This window comes from Sphaeramia orbicularis, chromosome 24 (assembly GCF_902148855.1).
Source record: "Sphaeramia orbicularis chromosome 24, fSphaOr1.1, whole genome shotgun sequence".
Taxonomy (NCBI): Eukaryota; Metazoa; Chordata; class Actinopteri; order Kurtiformes; family Apogonidae; genus Sphaeramia; species Sphaeramia orbicularis.
In genome coordinates, this window is record NC_043979.1 from 4,185,936 (window position 1) to 4,210,766 (window position 24,831).

General features: G+C 36.7%; 1 protein-coding gene across 4 annotated transcripts in view; it reads right to left on the minus strand.

Annotated features, from left to right (window-relative positions):
• Window positions 1-24,831, minus strand: part of fynb (FYN proto-oncogene, Src family tyrosine kinase b) — a 145,768-nt gene that overhangs the window by 5,961 nt on the left and 114,976 nt on the right. For 3 of the 4 annotated variants that reach the window (XM_030127955.1, XM_030127956.1, XM_030127957.1), the window contains 6 exons: window positions 20,828-20,931; window positions 20,591-20,740; window positions 11,163-11,327; window positions 7,612-7,791; window positions 4,305-4,381; window positions 2,862-3,015 (listed from right to left, as the gene is read on the minus strand). In XM_030127955.1, coding sequence (XP_029983815.1) covers window positions 2,862-3,015; window positions 4,305-4,381; window positions 7,612-7,791; window positions 11,163-11,327; window positions 20,591-20,740; window positions 20,828-20,931 — 830 coding nt within the window. Of the gene's footprint in view, window positions 1-2,861; window positions 3,016-4,304; window positions 4,382-7,611; window positions 7,792-10,739; window positions 10,896-11,162; window positions 11,328-20,590; window positions 20,741-20,827; window positions 20,932-24,831 lie in introns of all 4 variants that reach the window. The other variant, XM_030127958.1, reaches the window with a different exon arrangement.

Here is a 24,831-nt window from a genome sequence, read left to right on the forward strand (position 1 = left end):
TATCACTCATTTATCTTTTCTCTTCCTGCTGAATCTTCACTTTTAAACCTTACCAGCGAAAACGCTGCAATATTAGTATCCACAATAGTGTTGCCTCTGTCGTCTCCATGTTTGTTATTATTGACTTTCTTCTTCTTCTCAAAAAACTTTACTCTTCTTCATGGTATTTGTCCAGTATGGTTAATTCAGAGCGGCGCCCCCTGGTGGATTAATTGAGAAACGCTCATTCCAACACATTAAATGTCAGTAGCAGCACTTTGTTCCAGTCAGACTAATGACAACGACAATAAAGCACAGTTACAAAAGGAACTAAGAACTGGAATGGGATTATTAAGTACTCGTATCAGTACTCGGTATCGGCAAGTACTCAAATATAAGTACTCATACTCGGTCTGGAAAAAAGTGGTATCGGTGCATCCCTAGCTTTAATAGTTATATTAGTTATATAAGCTATATTAGTTATATTAGGATGTAAAGTTTACTAGCAAACTGTTTTGTCACCAACATAAATCAGTAGGAAATGTAACGTTAGTCAGATAAGTATGAACTGGGGCTGTTCTGTAAGAGAGGGGGTGTTGGAGGAGACTGAATGAGGTATGCATGGATTGGGATCGGAACCAGGAGAATTGATGCTGTGCAGCATTCATGAACCCTCAGGAACAAGCATTGCACGTGCTGGTACTCTGGAGGCGTGGCTTTGGGGGGATGTCTGAAGAAAGGGGTTTGGACTTTTGAAGTGAGTATTCTCAAAATGTAGCTTGCTCCAACCGTTTTTCTAAGATCTCCTACCCCACCTTTAACAATGAACGAACCAAATCGGACAAACAACCATTCAAACATATGGGACGTTACTGACATCAAACCAAACTGAAAGACTACAGACGAACTAACAGAGCGAGCAGCACAACGCTATAATGGAGTGTCAATTACAACTATTCAAATACTCTAATTACTTCGGTGAAATTCTGTGATTGAATGTTGTTGAGTCAAACTACACTGACCGTAGATGAACATGTGTCATATTCCAGTCAGTAGTGACAATACTGCTGATTTGTGACATTTCATTAGATTTACGTTTAATAATGGTGATGTATGGATTACTGACACAGGACTGTATATTTTATAAAACGACACGTTTGGAGGAACATTTGTAATGAATATGAAAGTGATGACCCTTGTATCGATTGATGCCACATCTGTGGTGAATAAGAAGTATTATCATGCACCAGGAATGAAAACAATACATGTGACTCAAAATTCTGAATCAAATCAGTTATCTCATGTTGGATTTTTCAGAACAGAGATCCAAAACTATTTGAAAGACATGAACCTGATCGAAGTAAAAGCATGAAGTGGTGTTCTGAGAACTGTCGGATGTTTCTGAATGTGGAGCCAATGCCAAGACTAAAACTGTGCATTTTGGCTCCTGATTAGAGTTCAGTCGTGTTCTAATTGAATGTAAAACATGCTAACTGCTGTGTCTCCCAGGTGCATAAAACATTGGAATGAATCCATCCTCTAATAAAGAAGCATACATAAACATGAAAACACAAGTATGAAGTAAAGAATGAGCACAGGTGAGCATTAGTAATTAAGTCTCCAAAAAGCAGCACAAAACCAAACCTGAAAACTCAAAGCAGTGTTTGTTGTGTATAATTAGCTGCATCCACCGAGACAGGAGTTTATGAGCTCAGAATAACCGACCGGGACTCTTAGAGGATACGGGGAGTTGATACAACACTTAGTTTAATGACACTCTCACTTTGTTTGTGCTTTGTTCAAATAAAGACATTTGTTTTTGACACAGCTCCTATAACCAGAGCTTCACCAGGACACAACATGGTCAGCTGCCATTGGCTGGTTTCACTGACCCTCCTCTAAAACAGGGGGTCAAACTTGTTTAGTTCAGGGTTCATATTCAGCCCAGTATGATGAAGTGGGCCAGACCATTAAAATAATAACATAATAATATAGAAATAATGTCAACTCCAATCCCTTTATATCTAACTTCTATGTTTTAGAGTGAAAAAAGTACATTTTATTATGACACCTACAAACTATCCTTTAAAAAATGCGAACAATATGAACCTGAAGAAAAATAAGTGCAATTTTAGCAATATATTATGTCTCAGTTCATTCATCATTTACACATGTACATTACAATTTAGAGACCACAGTGGATCTACAAAAGCACAAAACGTTCAGACATTTCAGTTTGTTCACGGTTATTCAGATTGTTCACATTTTTTGTGAAAGATAGTTTGCAAATGTAAACATTTTCATGTACTTTTACTTTTTTTACACTAAAACAAAGAGAAATACTTGGAGTTGTCATTATTTATAGGTTATTATGATAATATTTTACTGATCCGACCCACTTGAGAATGAATTGGAATGAATTTGGCTCTAAAACTAACTACAAATAATTGTTAATATCTTAAGTGAAATGTTTTGCATTTGCAAATTTGTCCCACAGGCTGGATTGGACCCTTTGGTGGGCCGGTTTTGGCCCGTGGGCCGTATAATTGACACCTGTGCTCTAAACAGATGTGATTCTAAACCCTACAGAGCAGCCCAAAGGTCAAATGACAGTTTCAAGTGTCCCTGGGGCTCGTCGTCCTCTGTCTGTCCACAGCAGACACTTCACTGTGTCATCGAAACAGTGAGTGAATGTTTGGACTCGCTCCTCGTGGAGGCGCTGGTGGACATTTACTGGACATTCTGATGTGGGCGTACTGTGAGGCTTGTGTCCCACTGAGAGAATTCTGTTTCTGACCTAATGCTGTTGTCCTGCAGCATGTGTGGACGTGGGAGACGGAATTTTAAGCATGTGCTTTTGGGAGAGGGGGAACAAATCCCACCTTGTCGAGCTGTGTACTCGTTGTCCTCGATGAGCCGGGCCAGGCCGAAGTCGGCGATCTTACACACCAGGTTGTCTCCGACCAGGATGTTGGCGGAGCGCAGGTCTCGATGGATGTAGTTCATCCTTTCGATGTAGGCCATGCCTGCCGCCACCTGGACCACAACAGCACAGACAGCATCATTACCTCAGTTCTACATGAATCTGTATGCAAATACTCAGTCAAACTAGAGAGCTTGTTTAGGAAAAAGTACAAAAAGTCTTGCAGCCTGATGACTTTCAGAAATGCCAGTGTTTGATGGCTGGTCATGTTCTTTTCCTTAAATACGGGCTTAACAAGCCTTTAGTCTGTTTCTTGAAGAAACAGAAAACCTGCTGAGGTGGAATAAACCATGCATATAGATGGGGCTGTTTTCTGTTTGTTCCCTTCACCTCCAACAAAGAGACCCAAGAAAGTAAAAGTTTGGGCTTTTTTACATTAAATAATTGCCTTGATTGGAAACAGCATGATGCAACAGTTTTTTTTCCATCTTTTTTTTCTATGGAATGTCCTTTGCAGTGGACAGTATTTTTCATATTTCAAATACACTGCTGAGTCTCAGGAAGTTAATGAAGAACAGTGCTTCAATGAAAGCCAAGCTTATGCATGAAAGCTCTGGAAGTTCACATTTAAATTATTATTATTATTATTATTATTATTATTATTATTATTAACAACAACAACAATAACAATAATAATAATAATAATAATAATAATAATAATAATAATAATACATCACACTTGTATAGCACTTTTTTGGACACTCAAAGACGCTTCACAAACAAACAACAGAGAAAAAAAAGAGGCTCAAGAAAAGTTGTACTCTAACATATTTTATAACTGTCACAATATTAGGATAATTAACCTTTTAGTATCCACTGTTTTTAATGAAGTAGGTTTAAGGTTTAACAGACCAAAATGTAGAAAGTAGATTTGATTTAAAAGAGAACACGTTCTATTGTTGTTATCTAAGCCACGTTAAAAACAAAACATGGCTCGACTGAAAAGAAAGCACTGCATACGTTGAACTGTACATTAGTTTTCACTGTATTTGAGTTACTGCGTTGACATGTGGGGAAATCTGTCTGTCTGTCTAATGCTAACCTAAAGCTAATGTCTGCCACAGTAGTCTTTTAGGTGTTCTTGTTGGCTAAGATTATCCCACCCCCTGTTCCTGACTCGTGCTGTGTTACACTAGAACTAGGTTTCTTGGCCGAGAAACAGTTCTTTCCAGGTCAAAACAAGAAGAACTGGTTGAAATCAGGCACTGGCTCTACCCTGTCATACCTCCATGGACAAATGAGAGGGTATGGCATGTCTGCATTCATGAAATTGTGGCACAAGTTTGGCATTATACTGAAATGATCGTATTTCTATGAAAGTGTAGTGGTCATCAGCCTGTACCTGCGCTGCCATGTCCACCAGGTTCGGCAGCTTCAGGCCTCGTCCTTCTCCATCCTTCAGGAAGTCCAACAGGCTTCCTGCAGAGACACGCAAACACAGCAACACTGAAGACACAACAGCAGCTACTTCCTGTTTCATTGTCCAATCAGCGGTTCCCTTTCGCTCCCACTCCCCCTACATGTGCCATTTATAATCCACATGATGAACCACAGGCGATGATATGACAGCTGGGTGTTTTTCTTAAATGTGAACTTTGTAATTTGTGTGTTCGGCTCTACTTTAAGACTGTCAACAACAGTGACGGTAAAGAGGATAAATAAGAGCTGAGGGAATGAAGATGACCACAAATACTGTGATATTCATGACATTTCACATTGTCTAAACTCTCCTCCACAGTTTAATGAGCTGACCTACATGTGGCATTCCCTGCATGCGACTGACATGTACATCAAAGTTTCTGTTCTTGTGCTGTTTTTCTGGGGTTTAATGCTCGTCACAGCTCTTTCTTGTGGGCATTCTAAATTGCAGCGATTGTTTTAAAGACCTTAATCATCTCGAGTCTCTCTGAAACAAAGGCTTTACCATAGAAGAAGAGCTACTATTAACTCTAGCTGAGCTGGAATAAAACAATTTGACTTAAATGAAATATGTTTCAGAATTGCAGTTCTCGCCGCCAGACTAGTCTATTTTTTTCAGTGACTTTATTGTGAGTGTGTCAGTGTGGGTGTGAGATGCACGCAAGTGTTTGGTTATGTGAAAGGGTGTGCAATAAAGCATGTGAGGATGTCTGTGTTTGCTCACGCATGCCTTTGGACAGTGTACAAAAAATGAACAGATGCAAAGCACAAAGTGAACTGGATTCAGAAAACCTTTTATTTACCGTTTTCTGTTTACAATCATAGTGCTAGGACAGACCACAGAGACGGATATCAACAGCTTCACTTCCTAACTGTCCAAAATTTATATTTTTTTAACCATGACCATTATTAGGAACATTTTTACTGGGACATAAAATATATTAAAATCTTAGCAGCCAACTACTGAATTTGTGTACAGAGAATATTTGATGAAATGTTTCCATTTTAGTTCAACCCCTTAAACCCAAGTAAAGTAATACCGAGGTCCTCTTAGCCTTGATGTGATTACATTTGCTGAATATGTTTTTAAATAGATTTCCTGAGAGAGTGTGAGCGTAGAATTGCCATTTGTGGCTGGAAAATATAATTATATATTTTACTTTTATTTATTTTTACATTACTTTTCCAGCTGTTTAAGTGACATTGTCCATTGGCTGAATGTCTGTTCTAGTAGCTACATCTACAAATGTTTGTTATGATGGGTCAAAGTAAAAAGAACCGTTCTCGAAACTTAATGGATGCAAAACTAAGGGAACGACCATGCCCTGAAACTGACACATACACAGGTAGAACATGGGTCCACGACATCCTGCCACCACTTGATAAAAAAACAAACAAAACATCATTGTCTCTAGAAATACTCAGACCTTCCCATTAGTCATTTCATTTACTTTATCTGGACGCTCTAATATGTATTCTTATGGTTTTGTGGATTTTTGTTCCATTAAGAGGGTTGGTTGGTACGGTGTGTGTTCTGATTGGTAGCTAGTTTACCTGCTGACTCAGACTTCTGGAATTTGTGTTTATTGAATAACATGTATTTTCTTCCTGATAAATATCTTGGTCATGCTTGTAGTTAAGAAACTGCGCTAACAAGATGTCAAAGCATTTTGTTATATAAATGTTATATGGAGTTTACAAGTATGTAATTACTGTTAGCAAACTGTAGCTACATTAGCTAATTTTTGCATTCATTCAGTCTTGCTTTGCATGATCTGTTCGCTCTCCTACTATTTAGTTTGTTTTTTATAACTGTTATATACTGTTATTAACACACCTGCAGGTGATTACATTTAACAAGCAGTTGAAATTACTTGGCAGAACCGAATATAATTTAAAGTCATTTAATGACAATACGCAGTCTGTTAGTATAAGTCAGCTACATTAGCTAATGTCAGCATTCTGTTTGGTCTACTTGCATTTTACAGTCTGTCAGCTAGGATGCTAGTGTATCAGGTTATCAAACACAACTGTATGTGTTTATACACACCTGACCAAAACTTTAAGACCAGTTGAAAAACTGAATAAATTTACATTTTTGCACCGTTGGATCTTAAGAAGGGTCTAAGTAGAGTTTCAAAATGCAGGGAGTGAGACCAAAAAAAATTTTAATAAGCAATTTATTGAAAACAACAGTTAAACTGAAATAGTCTGTTCATCAGCTGATCAAATGTTTATGACCACAGCGTTTAAAAGACAAATTCTGTGCATAAATGTGGATTCAATGTCATTTTCTGTCAGGTATTCACACTGTCATGACCTCCTGATGGAAAAGGCAAAAAAGCTTTCTCTCTTTAAACGTGGTTAGATTGTTGAGCTGAATAAGCAAGGCCTCTGACAATGTGCCATCGCTGCTGAGGTTGGATGCACTGAGACAGTCAGTTTCAATTTCTTAAAAGAACCTGAGGGTGATGGAACAAAAGAGTCAAGTGGGAGACCCCAAAAAATTTCACCAGTGCTGAGCCGGAGGATCTGATTGGCTATCCGTCAAGACATGGGATGATCCTCGACCCAAATTAAGGCTCAAGTTAGAACCTTTTTAAGATCCAACAGTGTAAAATGTGAATTCTTGCATTAATTAAAAAACTGGTCTTAAAATTTGGATCAGGAGTGTATATAAGAAGTAAGTGAAGTTCATTAGAGCTTTTGTACATGATGCTTCCTTGTAAGCAGAATGGACAGTGTTTTCTATAAGTTAGCATTAGCATTAGCTAGCATCAGTCCTCCGTATCCCCAGTGTCATTTCCAAACGTGATCATTTCTGGCTACAAAAATATACTCCTAAATGGTAGTCAACCATGTCACAGTGACAACATTTTAGGTTTCAGGTCTGTGGATTTTTTTTCACGGCTGAAATCTTAATCTTGCTTAGCATTGAATAAAGGACTAATATTGTAGTGCTTGGGCTGGGTGTTACAGACTGAAGGAGCTGCTGTGGGCCCTGCAGACTGTAGTTCTGATTTAATTTCACACTTCGACATGACTTTCCTCAGCTCCCCTTTCATGTTGATAAAAGAGAAGGTTTTGCAATTAAAAATAAAGGTTATACATGACACATGAAAGCTTTTAATGAACTGAGACAGAGCTGTATGCCTCTTAGTTTGGAAAGTGTACGTGTACGTGTGTGAGTGTGTGTGTGTGTGAGTGTGTGTGTGTGTGTGTTTGTCTACCTTTGCCCATGTACTCTGTGACAATGTAAATGGGTTCCTCCGACACCACGGCGTACAGCTGCACCAGCTTGTCGTGGCGGAGTTTCTTCATGATCTGAGCCTCCTCCAGGAAGGACTCTGGGGACATGGTGCCAGGCTTCAGAGTCTTTACCGCCACCTTCGTGGTGCCGTTCCACGTTCCTGGCACACGCACACATGCTGGCATCAGTATTCATATTCACATCATGTCATCTCAAAGTCACACTTGACAACCCTGCTGTCTCACCGAAGAGATGACTGACAGGCAGGAGGAAACAGCACTTAGAAAACAAGGGCTCAAGTCTAGTTTTTCCATGACAATGAGGGAAACATGCAACACAGAATGAGATCAGGAGACGGTGGAAGACTAAACTAAAGGCTCATACTAGGGATGTAACGATTACCGGTGTAACGATAAACCGCGGTAAAATTGCAGATGGTTAGTATTACCATTTAAATTCTAATTATCATGATAACCGTGTTTGATTACCGCACTTTTAGGGGAAAAAACGCCTATGTAAAGATCTGCTTTTATGTCAAATATATGAGTATAGTTTTAATTTATTACAATTTTGATTTTATATACCTAATATTTGAACCAATATTCACTTTTCCAGTCCTTGAAAAGGTTTGTTAAGCATCTTTGTGTTATTTATGCAATAAAGTATATACATTTTTCAAATCGGCTTTTATATATTTTTTGGGGTTTTCTGGCCTTTTATGTTTTTATAGTAGGTTAAAGTGAAAAAAAAAATAGGCAGATGAGATAGATGAAGTTGTGCTGAAAAAAACGATACCAAACATGGCTATAGTAAACATTTGTTTATATAGTATATAAAAGCAAAATCAAAAGTACTGAAAAACGGACAAAACAGGCTCAGACCACCAAGAGTTAATATTTGAATGTTTCTGCAACAGAAAGTACATTGTGCCAATCATTTTTTTGTTTTATTTTTCAAAATACAACTTGGTTAAATTATTTCAGTGTGTGTATTAGTACTTTTTGAACATTTTGAACACAATTTCAATATAATACCGCAATAATAATGATAACCATGATAATTTTGGTCACAATTTTCTTATCGTTACATCCCTAGCTCATACATAGAAATAGTGCTAAGGATAATTAAATGGGTGCTTTAGGAGCTAGAACAGATGACCACATGAGCAGATAATCCTTTGGAGGATGATAAACAAAAGCAAGCCCCGGAGCTCTTCAGTGGTTGCATGCTAGTTACTGTAACACACTGGGAATGTGACGCCTTTAGCAACAGTATGAAAGCACCCATACTGGAATCACTCCAGTAGAGTACAACTCCACTGATCTCATTCTGTGACAGTAATGGGTGGTGGAACTTTAGTAGAACCCCAAAGGGAAGACACTGACATTTGGATTGCATGTGCTTGGTGGGTTTGGAGGATTCATTTCACAGTAAGCTCATAAATCACAGCGGGCTTCTTTAATGATGCGGCCGTGCAGATGTTCTGGGAGTCAGAGCTGAGCAGGCGAGCGTCACCTGTTGGACTGTGAGGTAACAGGAGCCCAGAGATTGGGTTTCATCTGGGAGAGGCCTAATCACACACTCACCATAACCTGTCACACTGGAATATGGTAAAAATGTTCACCCTGACTTTGTACTGTATGGAAGTTCCACGTGGCAAATATCAAACACAAAATGAAGACATTAAAAGCAACAATTTCTAACAGTTAGTTTAAAATCTTGTGAATTTCAGTAAAAAAGAGAAAAACGTAGAACACACCACACAGATTTGTATAAGGTGATGGCTCATGTACCTCAGTGAACAGTGTTGTGCAATAGACAGATTTTCTTTAGTCTACAGCAGGGGTGTCAAACATACGGCCCACAAGCCAAAACCAGCCCACCAAAAGGTCCAGTCCAGCCCATGGGATGAGTTTGTTCAAATGCAAAAATTACACTGAAGATATTAACAATCAAGGATGTCAAAATCATTTTATTCAGTCTCAGGTGGGTCGGATCAGTAAAATGCTATCAAAATAACCTATAAATGACAACAACTCCAAATTTTTTATCATTGTTTTATTGTAAAAAAGTAAAATTACATGAAAAGGTTTACATGTAAAAACTATCTTTTAACAAAAAATGTGAATAACCTGAACAAATATTAACCTGAAATGTCTTTAAAAAAAAGTGCAATTTTAACAATATTCTGCCTGTTACTAAATGTTTTGTGTATGTGTAAATCCACTGGGATCTGTAAGTTGTAATGCACATGTGTAAATGATAAACTGAGGCAGCATATTATTAAAATTACATTTCGAAAAGAAAAAACAGAAATTTCAGGTTGTTCATGTTAGTCATATTTTTTAATGGATAGTTTGTAGATGTAAACATTTTCAGAATGTAATTTTACTTTTTTCACTCTAAAACAGAGAAAGGCTGGAGTTGACACTATTTACTGGTTATTATGTTATCACTTTACTGGTCTGACCCACTTCAGATCATATTGGGTTGAATGTGGAACCTGAACCAGAGTGAGTTTGACAGCCCTGGTGTGTAGTGAGAAATTTACTAATTGTTCTCATGAATGCATCACTTTAATCTAAGGAAGATTCTTAGTTAAAACTTTATAATTTCTGTCCTCTGTTTATTTTCTTGGAATAGTAAATAAAACTAAACTAAATGAAAAAACAAACGGCCTGGACACGTTTCAGCCCTATACATAGAAAAACTATGCAAATTATTTTTCCTGATTTCTAACAATAGTATTGATTTGTTTGTTTTTTTTCATATTGCCTATTTGAACTTCCATACTAAAGAGAATACTGAATGAATTACAGGAAAGTATGAGGAGATAAAAATGTGTTTTAGTGACTAAAAGCTATTTTGTTAAGTATTTCATAGATTGTGTTGAACAAAACAAACATTTCCAGTCCTGCAGGATTGCTGTGGAGGGATTAGACAGAGTTTGCCTTTATCTCCAATTAGTACATAAATTGGTAAATGTTTCTTGGCACATCAATGTAAAGAACAAAGGGAAAAAGGATTAAAAAAAAAATCTTCATATTTATTTCCAGTTTGGCCAAAGGGTGAAAACCAAAATAAAAGATGCGTTGTTTATTTTCTTACCGTAAAAAACATCTGCAAAACATCCCGTCCCCAGCTTTAATTCCAACTCAAGTGTGTGTCTGCTGATCTCCCAGGCATCATGACTCAAGCCCATAGTGTCAGGGATGTAGTTCACACACACGCCCGTTAAATTAAAGCACAAACCATCCGCACTCTCTACAGGGGGAGGGAAGGGGAGGCACACAGGGTTAACTACTGAGAGGAACATGCACTGAGGGACATGGAAGGAGGCCATCTTTACGCTACCAGCAGAGTTTACCGACACCCTGGATGTTTTTCAGATGATGCTGGGGTCAACCCCCCCGCCCCTCCCCCCTCCCCCCTCGGCTGAATTCATGTCCTTGTGTTTCTGAGTCTCTGCTGGATAACAGCGGCCCCTTCCATACCGCCTCGTTTTCTTTGCGGAGGCGACTGGATCCGTACCCATCCAGACCTCCCCAAACTGCCCGTTCCCAAGACGCTTGATGAGCTGCAGCGACTCCCGTGGGATCTCCCACACGTCTTTGGTTTTGACGGAGAGGTCGGCGAGGCGGGGCATCCCTTTGTGGCAGGGAACCACCAAGCGACAGCAGAGCCCGGCGGCTCGGTCTGCACAGCGACGCACAAATACAAGCATGAAGAGAGATAGATGTGAAGAGAGTCAGCAAAGCAACAGAAGAGAAGCAGAACTGGATCTAAAGTTATAAACAAACAACACGGACAACGAAGAGCAAAGGATGCATCAACAAAACGCAGAGAAATGCATTAATGCCAACTTGGCCCTTTTGTTGCTAGGTTTAGCAACTTCTCAGACTACCCTACCACCTTTTTTTCTGTAAGCACCTAGCAACTAATTTCTTTGGAAACTTTTAGCAACTTTTGTAAAGTGACTCAAACACTAAAACACAAACATTTTTCCTCTAAATGACACCAAATGATGTTGTGTCCCAGTCATGTAAACCCACGGTCTGTCTGTAGCTGTAATAGTCAGTGTTTCACACTTAGAGACTTAGTTGGTATATTTAGTGGTTTTTCAGACCCCTGTAGAGACTATCAAAAAAGCCACTAGTGACAAATCTATCCCCTTTTTCTGGTGTTTTTGGAGACTTTTGGAGACTGTGATGTACAAACACGTGTCGTTGTTTGTCTAAAACAAATCACTGAATATAAATCAGTCCCACTGACATTGACAGTTTTCTCTATTGTCTCTTTTTGGTTCATTTGGATTGTTAATGGAGACTGAAAATTAAAAATGTTATTGTTAAAAATGGTCATGTTTTACTGTGACTTGTAGTCACCTAAAAACCAAACCAAACTGAAGAAAATGAAGATGCAAATGAAGTCATGCATTTGTATAAGTTGTGTTTTTTTTTTTTGTTTTCTTCCATGACTTCTTACTACCTGTTTTATTTCTAAGGACTAAGAAAGAGTATTTTGTCTTGTTGCATATAAAAAAAAAGAAAAGATAAAAACTAAACAAATAACTAAATAACTAACCTCAGTAACTCCTCCAGAGTGTCTCTTTTGGGTCATTTTAGCCCAGATAAAGGAGGACGGTTGGAATTGGGACATTAAAAAAAAAGCGCATAGTTCATTTGTAGTTCTAAACATATTTAGGGTGTTTTTATACTCACTTTTTTCCCTAACACAAAGTTATTCTTCTCTCCTACATCATTCTTTACAATTACATGCACATTTACAATTATGCAAATTAGCCGACAATGTCATTTAACTACTTCTAGCTACTTTTAGGACCGACAATAGATACTTTCATTACTGAGGATTTGGAAACACTGGAAAACAATTCATTTCTTTGTGGTTCCCGGTTGGCAAACAGGCTGCTTTTAGGTCAGGGAATCCAGGAGTAATCAGTCTAATGTGCTTTCCCTGATCCCTAGAGATGATCACATCAAGCAGAGTGCTGCCAAGCCACAAACGTCTCACTAAAACTAAACGGTAACAGTAGCCAGTGGCTCAGAGGTGCTAACGCTTCAAATGAAAGCCTCAAAGTGCTGAATAAAGGAGATCATAAAAGAGTTTTGACAAGTTGCAGAATTTAGGCCAGGTGAGGTAGCCTGGGGATAAGAAACAGCACATTTTGACCGAACCTTTAACCGTTTCATTCATGAATTGTTAATAAACTAGTGGTATTTTTGACAAACATATCCAATTGGATTTCTTCATTATCTTATTTCTTTATCATAATACCCAGATATTCATTTTAGTCAATTCTATGCATCAGCAGTTTAACATGTAATGGTATTAATTTTTTTAAGCATAAACACATCCATAAATAAAATACATTGATGATTTAAGAAAACATATCATTTCAGTATAAAATGTCCACTCTGGTCAATGTCATGAATCAGTGGTTATATTCTGGGAAACTGTAGTCACTTTCAAAATGAGAAAAAACCACAAATATTTAACTAATCAAACTATTCCCTAAACTGTAGTTTATTAGAGAATTTCTTTGTAACCACATTTTCAGTTCATAAATAATATATCAGGATAAGAATAGACTTGATTCCATAGTAGGAAAATTCAAGTGTCACAGCAACTTTTACAGTAAAATGAGCCTGGCAAATATTAGAGAACGCACAATTAAGAGTTGGGTCATTCTAGCAAATAATATAGCTTTAATTAGAGACTGAATAACTGCAGTAATGAACGAATAAAGAGGTTAATCCAACATATATTCTCTGGCTGTGAAGGTTGGTCACTGTCGGCAAAGAAAGACTAATGGTCTTTGATATTGAGATGCATTTTGGGAAAAGTATCTGCTGTTTTTGGCCTTGGACCTGCATTGTAATTCAATATTGAACAAGTGGAAAAAGTAAAAAGAGCTTACCAATACCCCTGCCCTTCCTATTCACTGACACCCTGCCTAGTCAGGGTGTCAATTTGAATGTTAAATTAAAGATAATTGTAAACTAGATTAAACTAGACAAACATTATTCTGTTCAAGTCTTAACTCTCAATCTGATCACACTTTGTTGAATTGGGTGAACAGTCTTCAACAAATCTGTTGGACACATTTTTCGAAGATGAAATTTTCAAAAATGTGAAAAAAAAAAAAAAAAAAAATCCAAAAACCGAGCCATTAAACTGTACACTGCACCTCTTCTGGTGTAAAGAAAATGTGTCGAATATGAAAAGACCTAGGTGAATAGTCTTCATGAAATTAAACTAATAAAGAAAATCCAGGCTCTAATGAATTCACCTCAAAAAAATACCAGTTTCTACTGTAGAAATCTGGGTAATATTATTTTCCAGGAGCCATTCTCATCAGTTCTATTTGGACCCTCTGTGGGAATGTTGATTCTACAAGATTCTAGGGGTAATAGAAGACTGTGATGTCTAGTGGGTAGGCATTAAAATTGTATATAATAGCACAATCAGCAGTAGTATTGTTAAAAGATTTGGTTTCTCAATTTATTTTACTTATTTATTTCATTGGTTTATTTAACAGGGACCATGCACATTTATGAACATTGCTGTATAAAAAAATACACCTATGTAAATACTCCAGAATTAGTAAAAATAACTACTTTTCATCTGCAGTCCCTAATTGTTCCCTAACGATTACTGTTACTCTATTACAGTCTGTTAGCATTACTTAGCTACATTAGCTAATGTTAGCATTAATTCTGCACAGCATTATATTTAATAATCAATCATCTTAAACACCAGTTGGTGTGTTTACAAATGAAGTGAATATGATATTACTGTTATCAAGCGCAACTGTATGTGTATTTAAAATATTGCTGGCGTTCAACTCTTTCTAGTCAGTGGTGTTTTTGGTGAATTAGCAATAGTTTTCCCTTCCTAGTCCTCACCCTTCCTCTCATATTTGTTTGGCTGTATTTCAGTATTGTTGTTTTAGTGATCCTGCTTTGCTAAATAATAATAAAACAAAGTAAAGTATTTCACGCCGATGGAAGACCAAGTATAAATGTAAGTCATAGAGGCTAGTATAGGCTCTGTGTTAATGCTCACTGTGGCTAATGGCTTCTATGACTCGATGATAACCAACAACTTTATGATAATGACTGTAATTTATGTTAACTGATAGTTCTGGCTGTCAGACAGTCTTCTAGGAAATGTACAGCTGAGTGGTTAAACATATAGATGGAGTACAGGGATTTTATGTGCCATGAGAAGCATTAGTGCTGATGCTTATTTCAGTGGCTGAGTGATTCTGTAACTGCCTCCATTTCCATCACTGCATGTGTAGGGCTGTCACTTAAGCTGACGACACCGTGTCACACGTGTTATGAAATCAAACATCTTGTGGTTTCGCTCTGGAGGAAGCGCACTTGTTTGCCCGTCATTGATTAATCCTGTGGATTGGGGGCCAGTTTCCGTTGGTACCCTCCATCCTCGCTGGCAGTGATAAGGCCCCGGGGGTATTTGCACAGGGCAGTAAAGACGAGATAAAGGCGTGCGTTTCCCCCCGGGGGAGTGCTCAACCTGCAGCTCGGCTATCAAAGTCCATCTGGGCTCGTCGCCTGCCGCCTCAGCTGCCTCATTCAGGCATCAATACAGCTCTGTTGGCTGTCGTAAAAGCTGTCAATATGTGGACAGTTTCCACACAGCACGCATCAACACTGTTCCCCTGAAAGAAGGAGCAGAATTTTATGAGAGCCATTGAGCTCACCTATTAACCTCCTATTATATACTCATTTCATTTTTAAAGGACAAAAAACTAGATTTATTTATGTAATGAATTCAGCAAGGACACGTTTTATTCATAGACTGTTTCAAAGAAGTGAATGAACGCTCATTGGTTCATATGTATGTACTGTATGTTTTGAAGCCTTCATCTTGTTTTACATGTTAAAGGTGGAAATGGGGAAGAGTGAGGGGTAAAACCTGCCAAGCTAATGTCACTGCTAACTTACAATGAAAGAAACAGCTGACAATACAGCGAAATAACACTGTTACATTAAAATGCCACCAAGTAATTATAGTTACTTGAATTAAATTTTAACACGGTTTTATGTGAACAGTAGTGTCAAATTCATATGATGTAAAAACACTGAATGGCAGGTTACCTCTCCCAGTTTACAGACTACCTGACTTATTTTAAGTAATGCTAAGAGGTTGGGTGTTGAAGTAAGTAACTGATAAATTTTATAATGCATTTCATGAAGTTTTTTTTTGAGTATTTGGATGGGAGCACAGAGGTGGGGAGGAGTCAGAGGACAAAGTCAAGCTAATGTTGTCGCTGACTCACTAAAAACACCACTTACATGAACAGGTTAGTTTTTTTTAAGTGATTTAGGGTTTATGCTAAATCTTAACAAATATAGTTGTGATTGATAATAGCAATGTTAATGTGACATAATTAGCAGGCTAGCTGATAAACCACTGAATGCCATACAGAATTAATGCCAACATTAGCTACTGTAGCAAAGTTATGCAACAAGCCTTAAGTGACAGTAAACTCTGGAAGTTTAGTAAATATTACATCTTGACTAGAGCTGAAACGATTAATCTATTAATCGACTTGAATTGATTAAAAAATAGTCTATTATAATTTTCCTGGATCAAAGCTTCGTTTCCTTAATTTCGCTGTCGCTAAATATTGGTTCCACTGATGTGTTTCACTTGCATGCTTATTGCGACGCACATGACGCCAGGATCAACACAAACAACATAGAGCGTAACTCAGAAGAGATGAGAACAAAAAGGCAGAAAATGTCTATATGTTCACTTTTCTACGTTTGTAACTATCACTTACTCCTTTAGACTTTGAAGATTTCAAAAACATTAAAAATATGAGTATATTTTTCAGTCTCCAGTACCCTGCGACCCTCTTGAGGACAAATCAGTTCAGAATTATTGTACTCTGATAAAGTTTCATACTGTCTTACACATATAATTATTGTAGATAATTCATTTATCACGACAAACAGTTCAGAAGATGAATGGATGGATGTTAGTTCCATGTTCAGTTGTTAGTTGGATCCAAAAGTGTTGAAGACTGTAGTGACAGACTGACAGTTTGTTGTTATTTCTATATCGATATTTTTTCTACAACATTTTACTCTTACATATTTTTTGTGGTTGTTGTTTCAGTTGGTTCTGGAACAAAGGACAAGTTGTTTGTCATTTTCAGACATGTCTGTTTCAAATTTGTACTTTTTTTTGCATATTCAAATAATCATGTAATTAAATTGAAGAAAATAATCAACAGATTAATTGATTAAAAAAAAAAAAATCAACAGCCATAGTTAGTTATAGTAATATATAGTTATATACTTAGAGCAACTACAGCTACTCAGGAAAAAAGCAGCTGAAAATGTCTGAAGCTGCCAATGAAAACCTACTCATTACTTAAGACTTAATATAATGTCAACATTTGAGTTATATTGAAATTCAACCCCTGCTCTGTTGTCATGAATGGTGAAATTAGCTGTTTATTATTATACCAGGTTGTAAATGTGTTTGTTTTTGCTGTAAATTTGGGACTGTAACATGGGAGTCTATGGGGACTGACTCCATTAGGAACTGCAGGTTCTGGCACATACATATGGTGTTCATGGCTTTGCTGACTACTGCTTAGGAAGCCAGTGTTTCATTTGAGATTAAAACTGTGTTATTGAAAATCCGCTTAGACCTTTTTTTTTTAAAAACAGAACTGCCATTCATTCCTGTAGCCCAGCTGGTTCTATAGGCTACATGAGCCGTTTCTTTCTCCCCCTTTTGTAAAACACTGTACAATATACAATATCACATATATGCTCTTAAGCTCTGCAGAGACATGACAAACCGATGAAAGCACAAAGCAATAAAAGCACAAGCCCTGAAAAGAGCCAAGGTTATTTACAATATGATGCGTCAACGCCTCCATACGTCAGCTAGAGGAGTGACAATCGGTGATAACATGCTATGACACAAACACATACAGAAAATCCATGATGTTGATTTTTAAGCACGAATATCGATGTGTCAATATAGCAACTGGAGCATGACAGGAAAAATATCCTCTTTAGTGGTGATAGGCACACCAAAGGACAACAGAACACACATAAAACAAAAACAAATGGGAGAAGTGAGTCATTAGTCTCAGACACAAACAAATATGAGCAGAGTTCTAAAAGGAGAAGGCCTGAGTACAAGTAAGGACACTCAACTGTCTTATCCTCTAAATCTGATGATCAAATATGTGTGTAAGCGGCACAGATGTGGCCGTCGGATCCTGCAGGAACAAACTCAGTGCTCACAGCTGGAGAAGCTCACACTGATGCAAACTGACATGAAGAGCCGCTCGTCTTCGCCCGACAAAACCGACTCTACTGCCCTTTTCTTCAGACGGGTCTTAAACTGCCTTTGCTCTCCCTCTAGCTGCGTTACATTCAAATAAACTGAAATGTTTAAATAGAAGTGAATGCAAGCAGCAACTAATTTGACACAGACTTCCACTTAACTCTATTTGCGCTCCGTGATAAGTGCCGTCTTTTATTCGTCCATGTGAGAACGTGCTGGCAGAACAAATGCAATTATGAACTGTAACAGTATCTGCTTAATGCATTTTGAGATCAATTTAAGGAAATGGACACCGGACAGGGGTGAGCTTGGCATTGTTATTTGGACCTCTGCAAATGGGAGCACAGTGTCAGTGCTCTGCCTCCATCATAACAAATATCTCCATGGTAACATTGGCCCATTTCTGTTAATGGAAAGTGGGTGTCGTGTACTTTGAGCCTAGGCTATAATGCAGCCACACCACTAGGGGGCAGCCTTCAGGATAACTTTCACCCTGTAAAGCCTGAACCATTAAATCACTGACAGAAAATTCCAGTTCTTTGAAACTGGAGCCTTTATTGGTCCTTCTGAACAACCAAAAAAAGGTTTTTTCAAATATCAATTACCATGTATGAGTTTCAATTTTGTATCATATTTGATCCATCGGGTCTCAATGCTCAAATATTATTTTTGAACAAACAAAAACATAATATAACACAAACATGTCTAACAAATTGGTAATTCCTTTTCAAAATTGTCAAAGTTCTTCCTCCTTCCTCATTAATGACAGTCTTGTAGTGTCATTGGAATGGCCTCTGGTGAATGAATTCCTCCCCCTGGTGGATTATGTTTATGTTTATGCATTTGGCAGATGCTTTTTTCCAAAGCGACTTACAGGGGAAAACCAATTAAATCACTCAATCAATCAAATTTTATTTATATAGCGCCAGATCACAAAAAAGTTATCTCATGACACTTTATATATAGAGTTGGTCAAAACCAGACTCTTAGCCAATTTACAGAAACCCAACAGAATCCTCCAGGAGCAAATTATTTATCTATGGATTGCATGTATTGCATGTATCTAATTGTATACATCAGGTTTTTCAATTTAAAGAAAAAAAAAATATTACACTGATCATGTAGAGGGCTTCAAAACTCATGTATCAAATATGATATGTTTGGCGTTACAGGGTTAAAGAGTACCAGCTAAACCCCCCATATTTTGAGGTAACAATAAAGATAAGCATTCGAAGCGCACTTTACCATACAATACAATTTAGGATGTTACTTTACTGTATTTTGGATAAAGAAGTGTTGTTAACCCATAAAGACCCAGTGCTACTCCAAAATGAATTTTTGTCTATATTTAATGTTTCTTTAGTGATTCATTACCATTTATTATAACATTATCTTCTTTATTTAGTGTTTTTCATTGAAAATCAGGTACTTTCCTATGTTTAATTTAATGATCATGTAGATGTTCATAAAAACTCAGATTAAAAATGAGGATTAACATATCAGAAACAGAGAAAACCAAATTAAAAGTAACTTTTTCAGCAAATATATCATTAACTGAATGCAAAACAAATCTGTCCATCCACTGTCATTTATCAAACTCCATGGGTTTTACTGGTAAATCAGTAGTCACTTTCCCATTGACTGTCAAATTGCACAAATATAACTTGTGCATAAAAATTTACCAAATGGAAAAACGACAATTTCGCCCAAATTCTCGTTTTTCGATCAAAATTTTTACGCTGACAAGAGGTGGTTTTTCGGGAGTAGCGCAAATGATATATCACGCAAAACCGCAATGGAAAGACCTTCTTGCGCAACTAGGGTCACGTGAATAAAAAAGATGTTGACAGATGATAAAACAAATGAAATAGAAGAGTTTTAAAACAAACATGGCGGAAACCCAATCATTTTTTAATTCAGTACGATATAGAGGGGTAATATATAATAATAATGAACATATCTGTAAATCAACACGATAGTTACGTTTGTCACCATGTTTATGGGATGACCTCATGTCATCTTGCGATAATGAATAAACTAATCATCGCATTTGTGATTTAAAGGAAAAACCCGACATTACGCACTTCTGTTTTGTCGACATTTAGTAAATATCGGTAAAGTTTTGCGCATACAGTACGTCTAATGGAAAAGCGACTCATGCTGTAGAAGATGACTGTGTTTCCACGGTAACTACAGAGCCTCTGAACTTCCATGGGCATATCTGATGACCATGAAAAGATGACAAACTATTTTCTATCAATTATTGACATGTATTGATAGGATTAGTGGATCAACAGGTATTAAACACTGTATATCAGTAGATGCTTTTGGTTGCCAGTGAATGTTTGGATCACTGAGGGTTAATACCACATAGCAAAGTGTGTGTGACTGGAAATCAATACCCCAAAATTCCGGGGTTTTTAGATCAGCCGATGCTTTGGGTCGGTGGTGGATGTTTGGGTCTTTGTGGGTTAAAAATCCACTGGTGTTTAAACTTTAATTCGAACGTTCCCTTCATTTAATGAGTCGTCCTGTGATAAACAAACGAACATAAACAACAGCGATGTGCTCCTGTAATGGTCAGTGTAAAGTTTTACCTGAGTAGTGCTGAACCAGCTGCTGTAGCGTGTCGAACTGCGCCCTGGTGGTGATGTAGTAACCTCCGCTGTCCAGCTTGCGGATCTTATAATGCTTGACATGGTCGCCTTTTACGTCGTCCCAGTCCCGTATGGACAAGGAGAAGGCACCTGGAGACGGAGAAGCAGAGTGTGTGTGTCAGACAACATCACGATCCCCGTTTACATAAAGTATTCATCCATGCTGGGGGTCTTTACCCTTTGTGGTCTCACTCTCCCGGATAAGATAAGTGCCCCGGGGGTTACCCGTGGACAGCAGCTGCCTCTCTGCATCCTTACGGCCCAGTTTACCAAAGTACCAGCTGCAGTTACAAGAAAAAACATGTCAGAACAGAACAGTAATAATAGCAAAACCCAGACTTCTAATGCACTGTAGCCACTTTTCACATTTCTGCTTTAGTTTCCTTTAATTTTAGTTTTTTTTATTTTATTATTATTTATATTTAAATGATGAAAGATATGCATTCAGAATGAGCAGGAGACCCTTACATTGATCATTTATTTGCCACAAGCAGCACATACTGTAGATTTATCACGACTAGAGATGTAACGATATGACAATTTAACATCATGGTTATTGTGACCAAAATTATGACGGTTATCATTATTATCGCGGTATTGTTGAAATTGTGCTCAAAATGTTCAAAAAGTACTAATACACACTGAAATAATGTAACCAGGTTGTATTTTGAAAAAAACAAAAAACAAAAAAACAAATAAAATAATAGGCACAATGTACTTTCTGTTGCAGAAACATTCAAATATTAACATGTAAACATCAAACATACACATGTGCATTAAAGATGGAACCTAATGGACACTGTTTGACCATTTTCCAGATCACGTTTCAGTTGTTTTAGTTTCTTATAGATAGATAGATAGATAGATAGATAGATAGATAATCTATCTCTCTCTATGTGCACTTGGACCGGGTCTCTCGCTCTCTTTCTCTCACTTGCTCTCTCTCTTTCCCTTCAAAGTGCGGTAATCAAACACGATTACCATGATAATTAGAATTTAAACGGTAATACAGGAAGTCAGGAATTTTACCGCGGTTTATCGTTATACCGGTAATCGTTACATCCCTAATCATGACACCACAAACAAAAGCAAAGGTTCCGGTTAAAAAATAAATAAATCTAAAGCCTGACTTCCAAAAAAGACACAGGAAATATGAGCAACAGGGCACGTCCGATGTTTCTCAGAGGTGGATCTATATTAATAAATGGAGCTGCACCCACGACTTTCCAGTGTTTTTAATCCCAGCATGCTTCAGTGGGCTCATAATGAGATTCTACCTCAGGGTGAACTGACTGGAGGTTTATACTGAAACCTTATTCTGACTGAATAGGTCAGGTGGGGGCAGGTGGGTGGGGGTTTCACGTCTATGGTTGTAGTTTACACTTAATCATACACTATATATACACTATACATCCGTATAGGGGTCATTACTGTTGTACTGTGACTCTTCTGTCACTATGATTTACCTCATTTTTTCTCTAAAATGAGCCACATATTTATAACAAACGGCTTTATTATATATTCAGGTCTTCTTCATCACTTCAGAGATCATTAAAAATACCTCTGTATTTTACACAGTTTTGTCACAATGTAATGATGTCTACGGTCTAAAAGAGCTAAAAACCATGAAATGATTAGAACATTCTCACGTTTTCTTCAAAGTAAAATCATTCTCAAAATATTCTTTCATTCTTTCTTTTTTTTTTTTTGATACATTTTTTATTTATTTTCATTGTGCATCTCTAAAAGCACAATACAAAAAAAGAAATTCACATTATATGATACACGATTTTGTGACACACAAAGTATAACCCCCCCTGAATAGATTCTTTCATTCTTTCTAATCATATTCTTAAATCAGATTAAATTATAGCACTAAAAAATAATAATAATAATAATTCTATTTTGTATGTTTATTTCATTTCTCTGACATCATCTTCCTCCCTGGTACTATTACTTTCTTGCCCTTGTCCTGTGCATACTGTAGTAAGCACACACTGGCATTTCTTTCTTTAATTTATTTATTTTTTTTTCTTTTTTACACACAATGCCATTTGTCAGACTCACTCCACCCTGTCAGACTATTTCATAAAAAATGCTGAAAAAATATTTTGAAAGCACATCTGATATGTAATGAATGTTTTGTTTACATGTTAAAGTTTCATTATATATTATATTATATATATTATATTCCACCGTTATTGACCTAAATGGGTGGACATCCTGTACAAATACATACAACAGGGTGAACGCATACGTCTTTTAAAAAAAATAGGAATGTTTGTCGTTCCTATTTTGTAATTCTGCAATTTTTATTTGGGTCTCTGAGCTTGGCCTACATGTATTCTTCAAACATACAGGTGACATTTGACAAAATGACAAAAGCATGAAAAATGGGTCATTTCCATTCAAAATTATGAAGCCAAAAATAACAGGAATGACCCATAGACTGTACTTTAGAATGACACTCAGTACCACTTCCAAACCTGTTGTGAATTTTGTGTGAAATGTAAAATAAAAACAATTCAAACAGAATACAATGATTTGCAAATCTCATGAACCCATATTTTATTCACAGTAGAACATACAAAACATATCAAATCTTTAAACTGAGAAATTTACCATTAAATACAGATTATTTTAAATTTCACAGAATAAAAAAAAAAAAATTTCATAGAGCATCATCCCTTCTAATTTCACAACAGTCTGTAAATGTTTGTTAGCAGAGGAGACCAGTTTCTATCATCTCAGACTTTTCCTTTATTATTTGATCTGTGTTTTAGTGTGATTAAAATATGGGTTTATGAGATTTGCAGATCATTTCATTCTGGAATTGCGGTTGTAATTCAGCTGTGCAAACTGAAATAACCTTTAATGCTCCTCACTCACACCTTAAGCCAGTGACGTCCACTTCATTTTAGTTCAGGCTCCACATACAGCTCATTATGATCTCAAACGGACCCAATCAGTAAAATAATAATGTAATAACCTATAAATAATATCAACTCCAAAATGTTCTGTTTTAGAGTAAAAAAGGAAAATTACAATATGAAAATGTTTACAACTATGAACTGTCCTTTAAAAAATGTGAATAACACAAACAACCTGAAGTTTCTGAAGAAAAATAAGTGAAATTGTAACAATATTATGTCTCAGTTTATTGTTGTCGTATCTGCACTTATTTTTCTTAAGACACTTCAGGTTGTTCATATTTATTCAGGTTAATCACATTTTATAAGAAAAGGATAATTTGTACATGGAACATTTGCATATAATTACTTTTTTTTTACACTAAAACAAAGAGGAAAAATTTGGAGTTTTCATGATAGTATTTTTTTGGTCCAACTTGAGATTTAATTAGTGTATGTGACCCCTGAACTAAAATGATGTTTACATCTTTAATTGTTAATATCTTCAGCATAATTTTTTATGTATTGTCTATTGTAACTGAAACTGTATTGTGTGCTTAAAAAAACTAACTAAAACTATAAAAATTATGGACAAAATTCTCTTCATTTTCGTCTTTGTCAATGTCGGATTGATACGAAAGCGATTTATTTCGCTCTAGCAATTTTAGCTAGTGGCACCATACGGTACTTCATGGTCCATCACTTCTCGTCACTTGTTTAGATTTGCCCTCTCATTCCCACTTTACCTAGAAGCATGGAGACTAAAGTTGGGAGAAAGCAGAGTCCTGTATGGGATTTATTTGAATACGACGGCAAAGATGATTAAAGATACGACAAAACTAAAATTAATACTAAAACTAAACTAAAACTAAGCATTTAGAAAAAAAAGGAAAACTAATAAAATTTAGCAAACCTGCTCTAAAAACTAATTAAAAATAACTGAATCGGAGAAAAAAAAAAGTCCAAACTAAATAAAAGTAAACTATAATGAAAAATCCAAAACTATTATAACCTTGGTGCAAACAAAGGGCTATTTACAGGTGTGTGTGTGTGTATATCTGTGGTAATTATTGTTTTTTTTCCTTTATATTCCTTTTGTACGGGTTGTGCATATCCAGGCGAAAACAGAAGAGAGAATGAGAACAAAATTGCCAGTCTAATAAGTAAAAGGGTTAAAGGATATGGGTATACAGAAGTGAGAAATCAGGAAAGGGTTTTAAATAATAGTACAGAAAGAAGCTTAGGGGGAAAAGAAAAGAAATAAATAAAAAT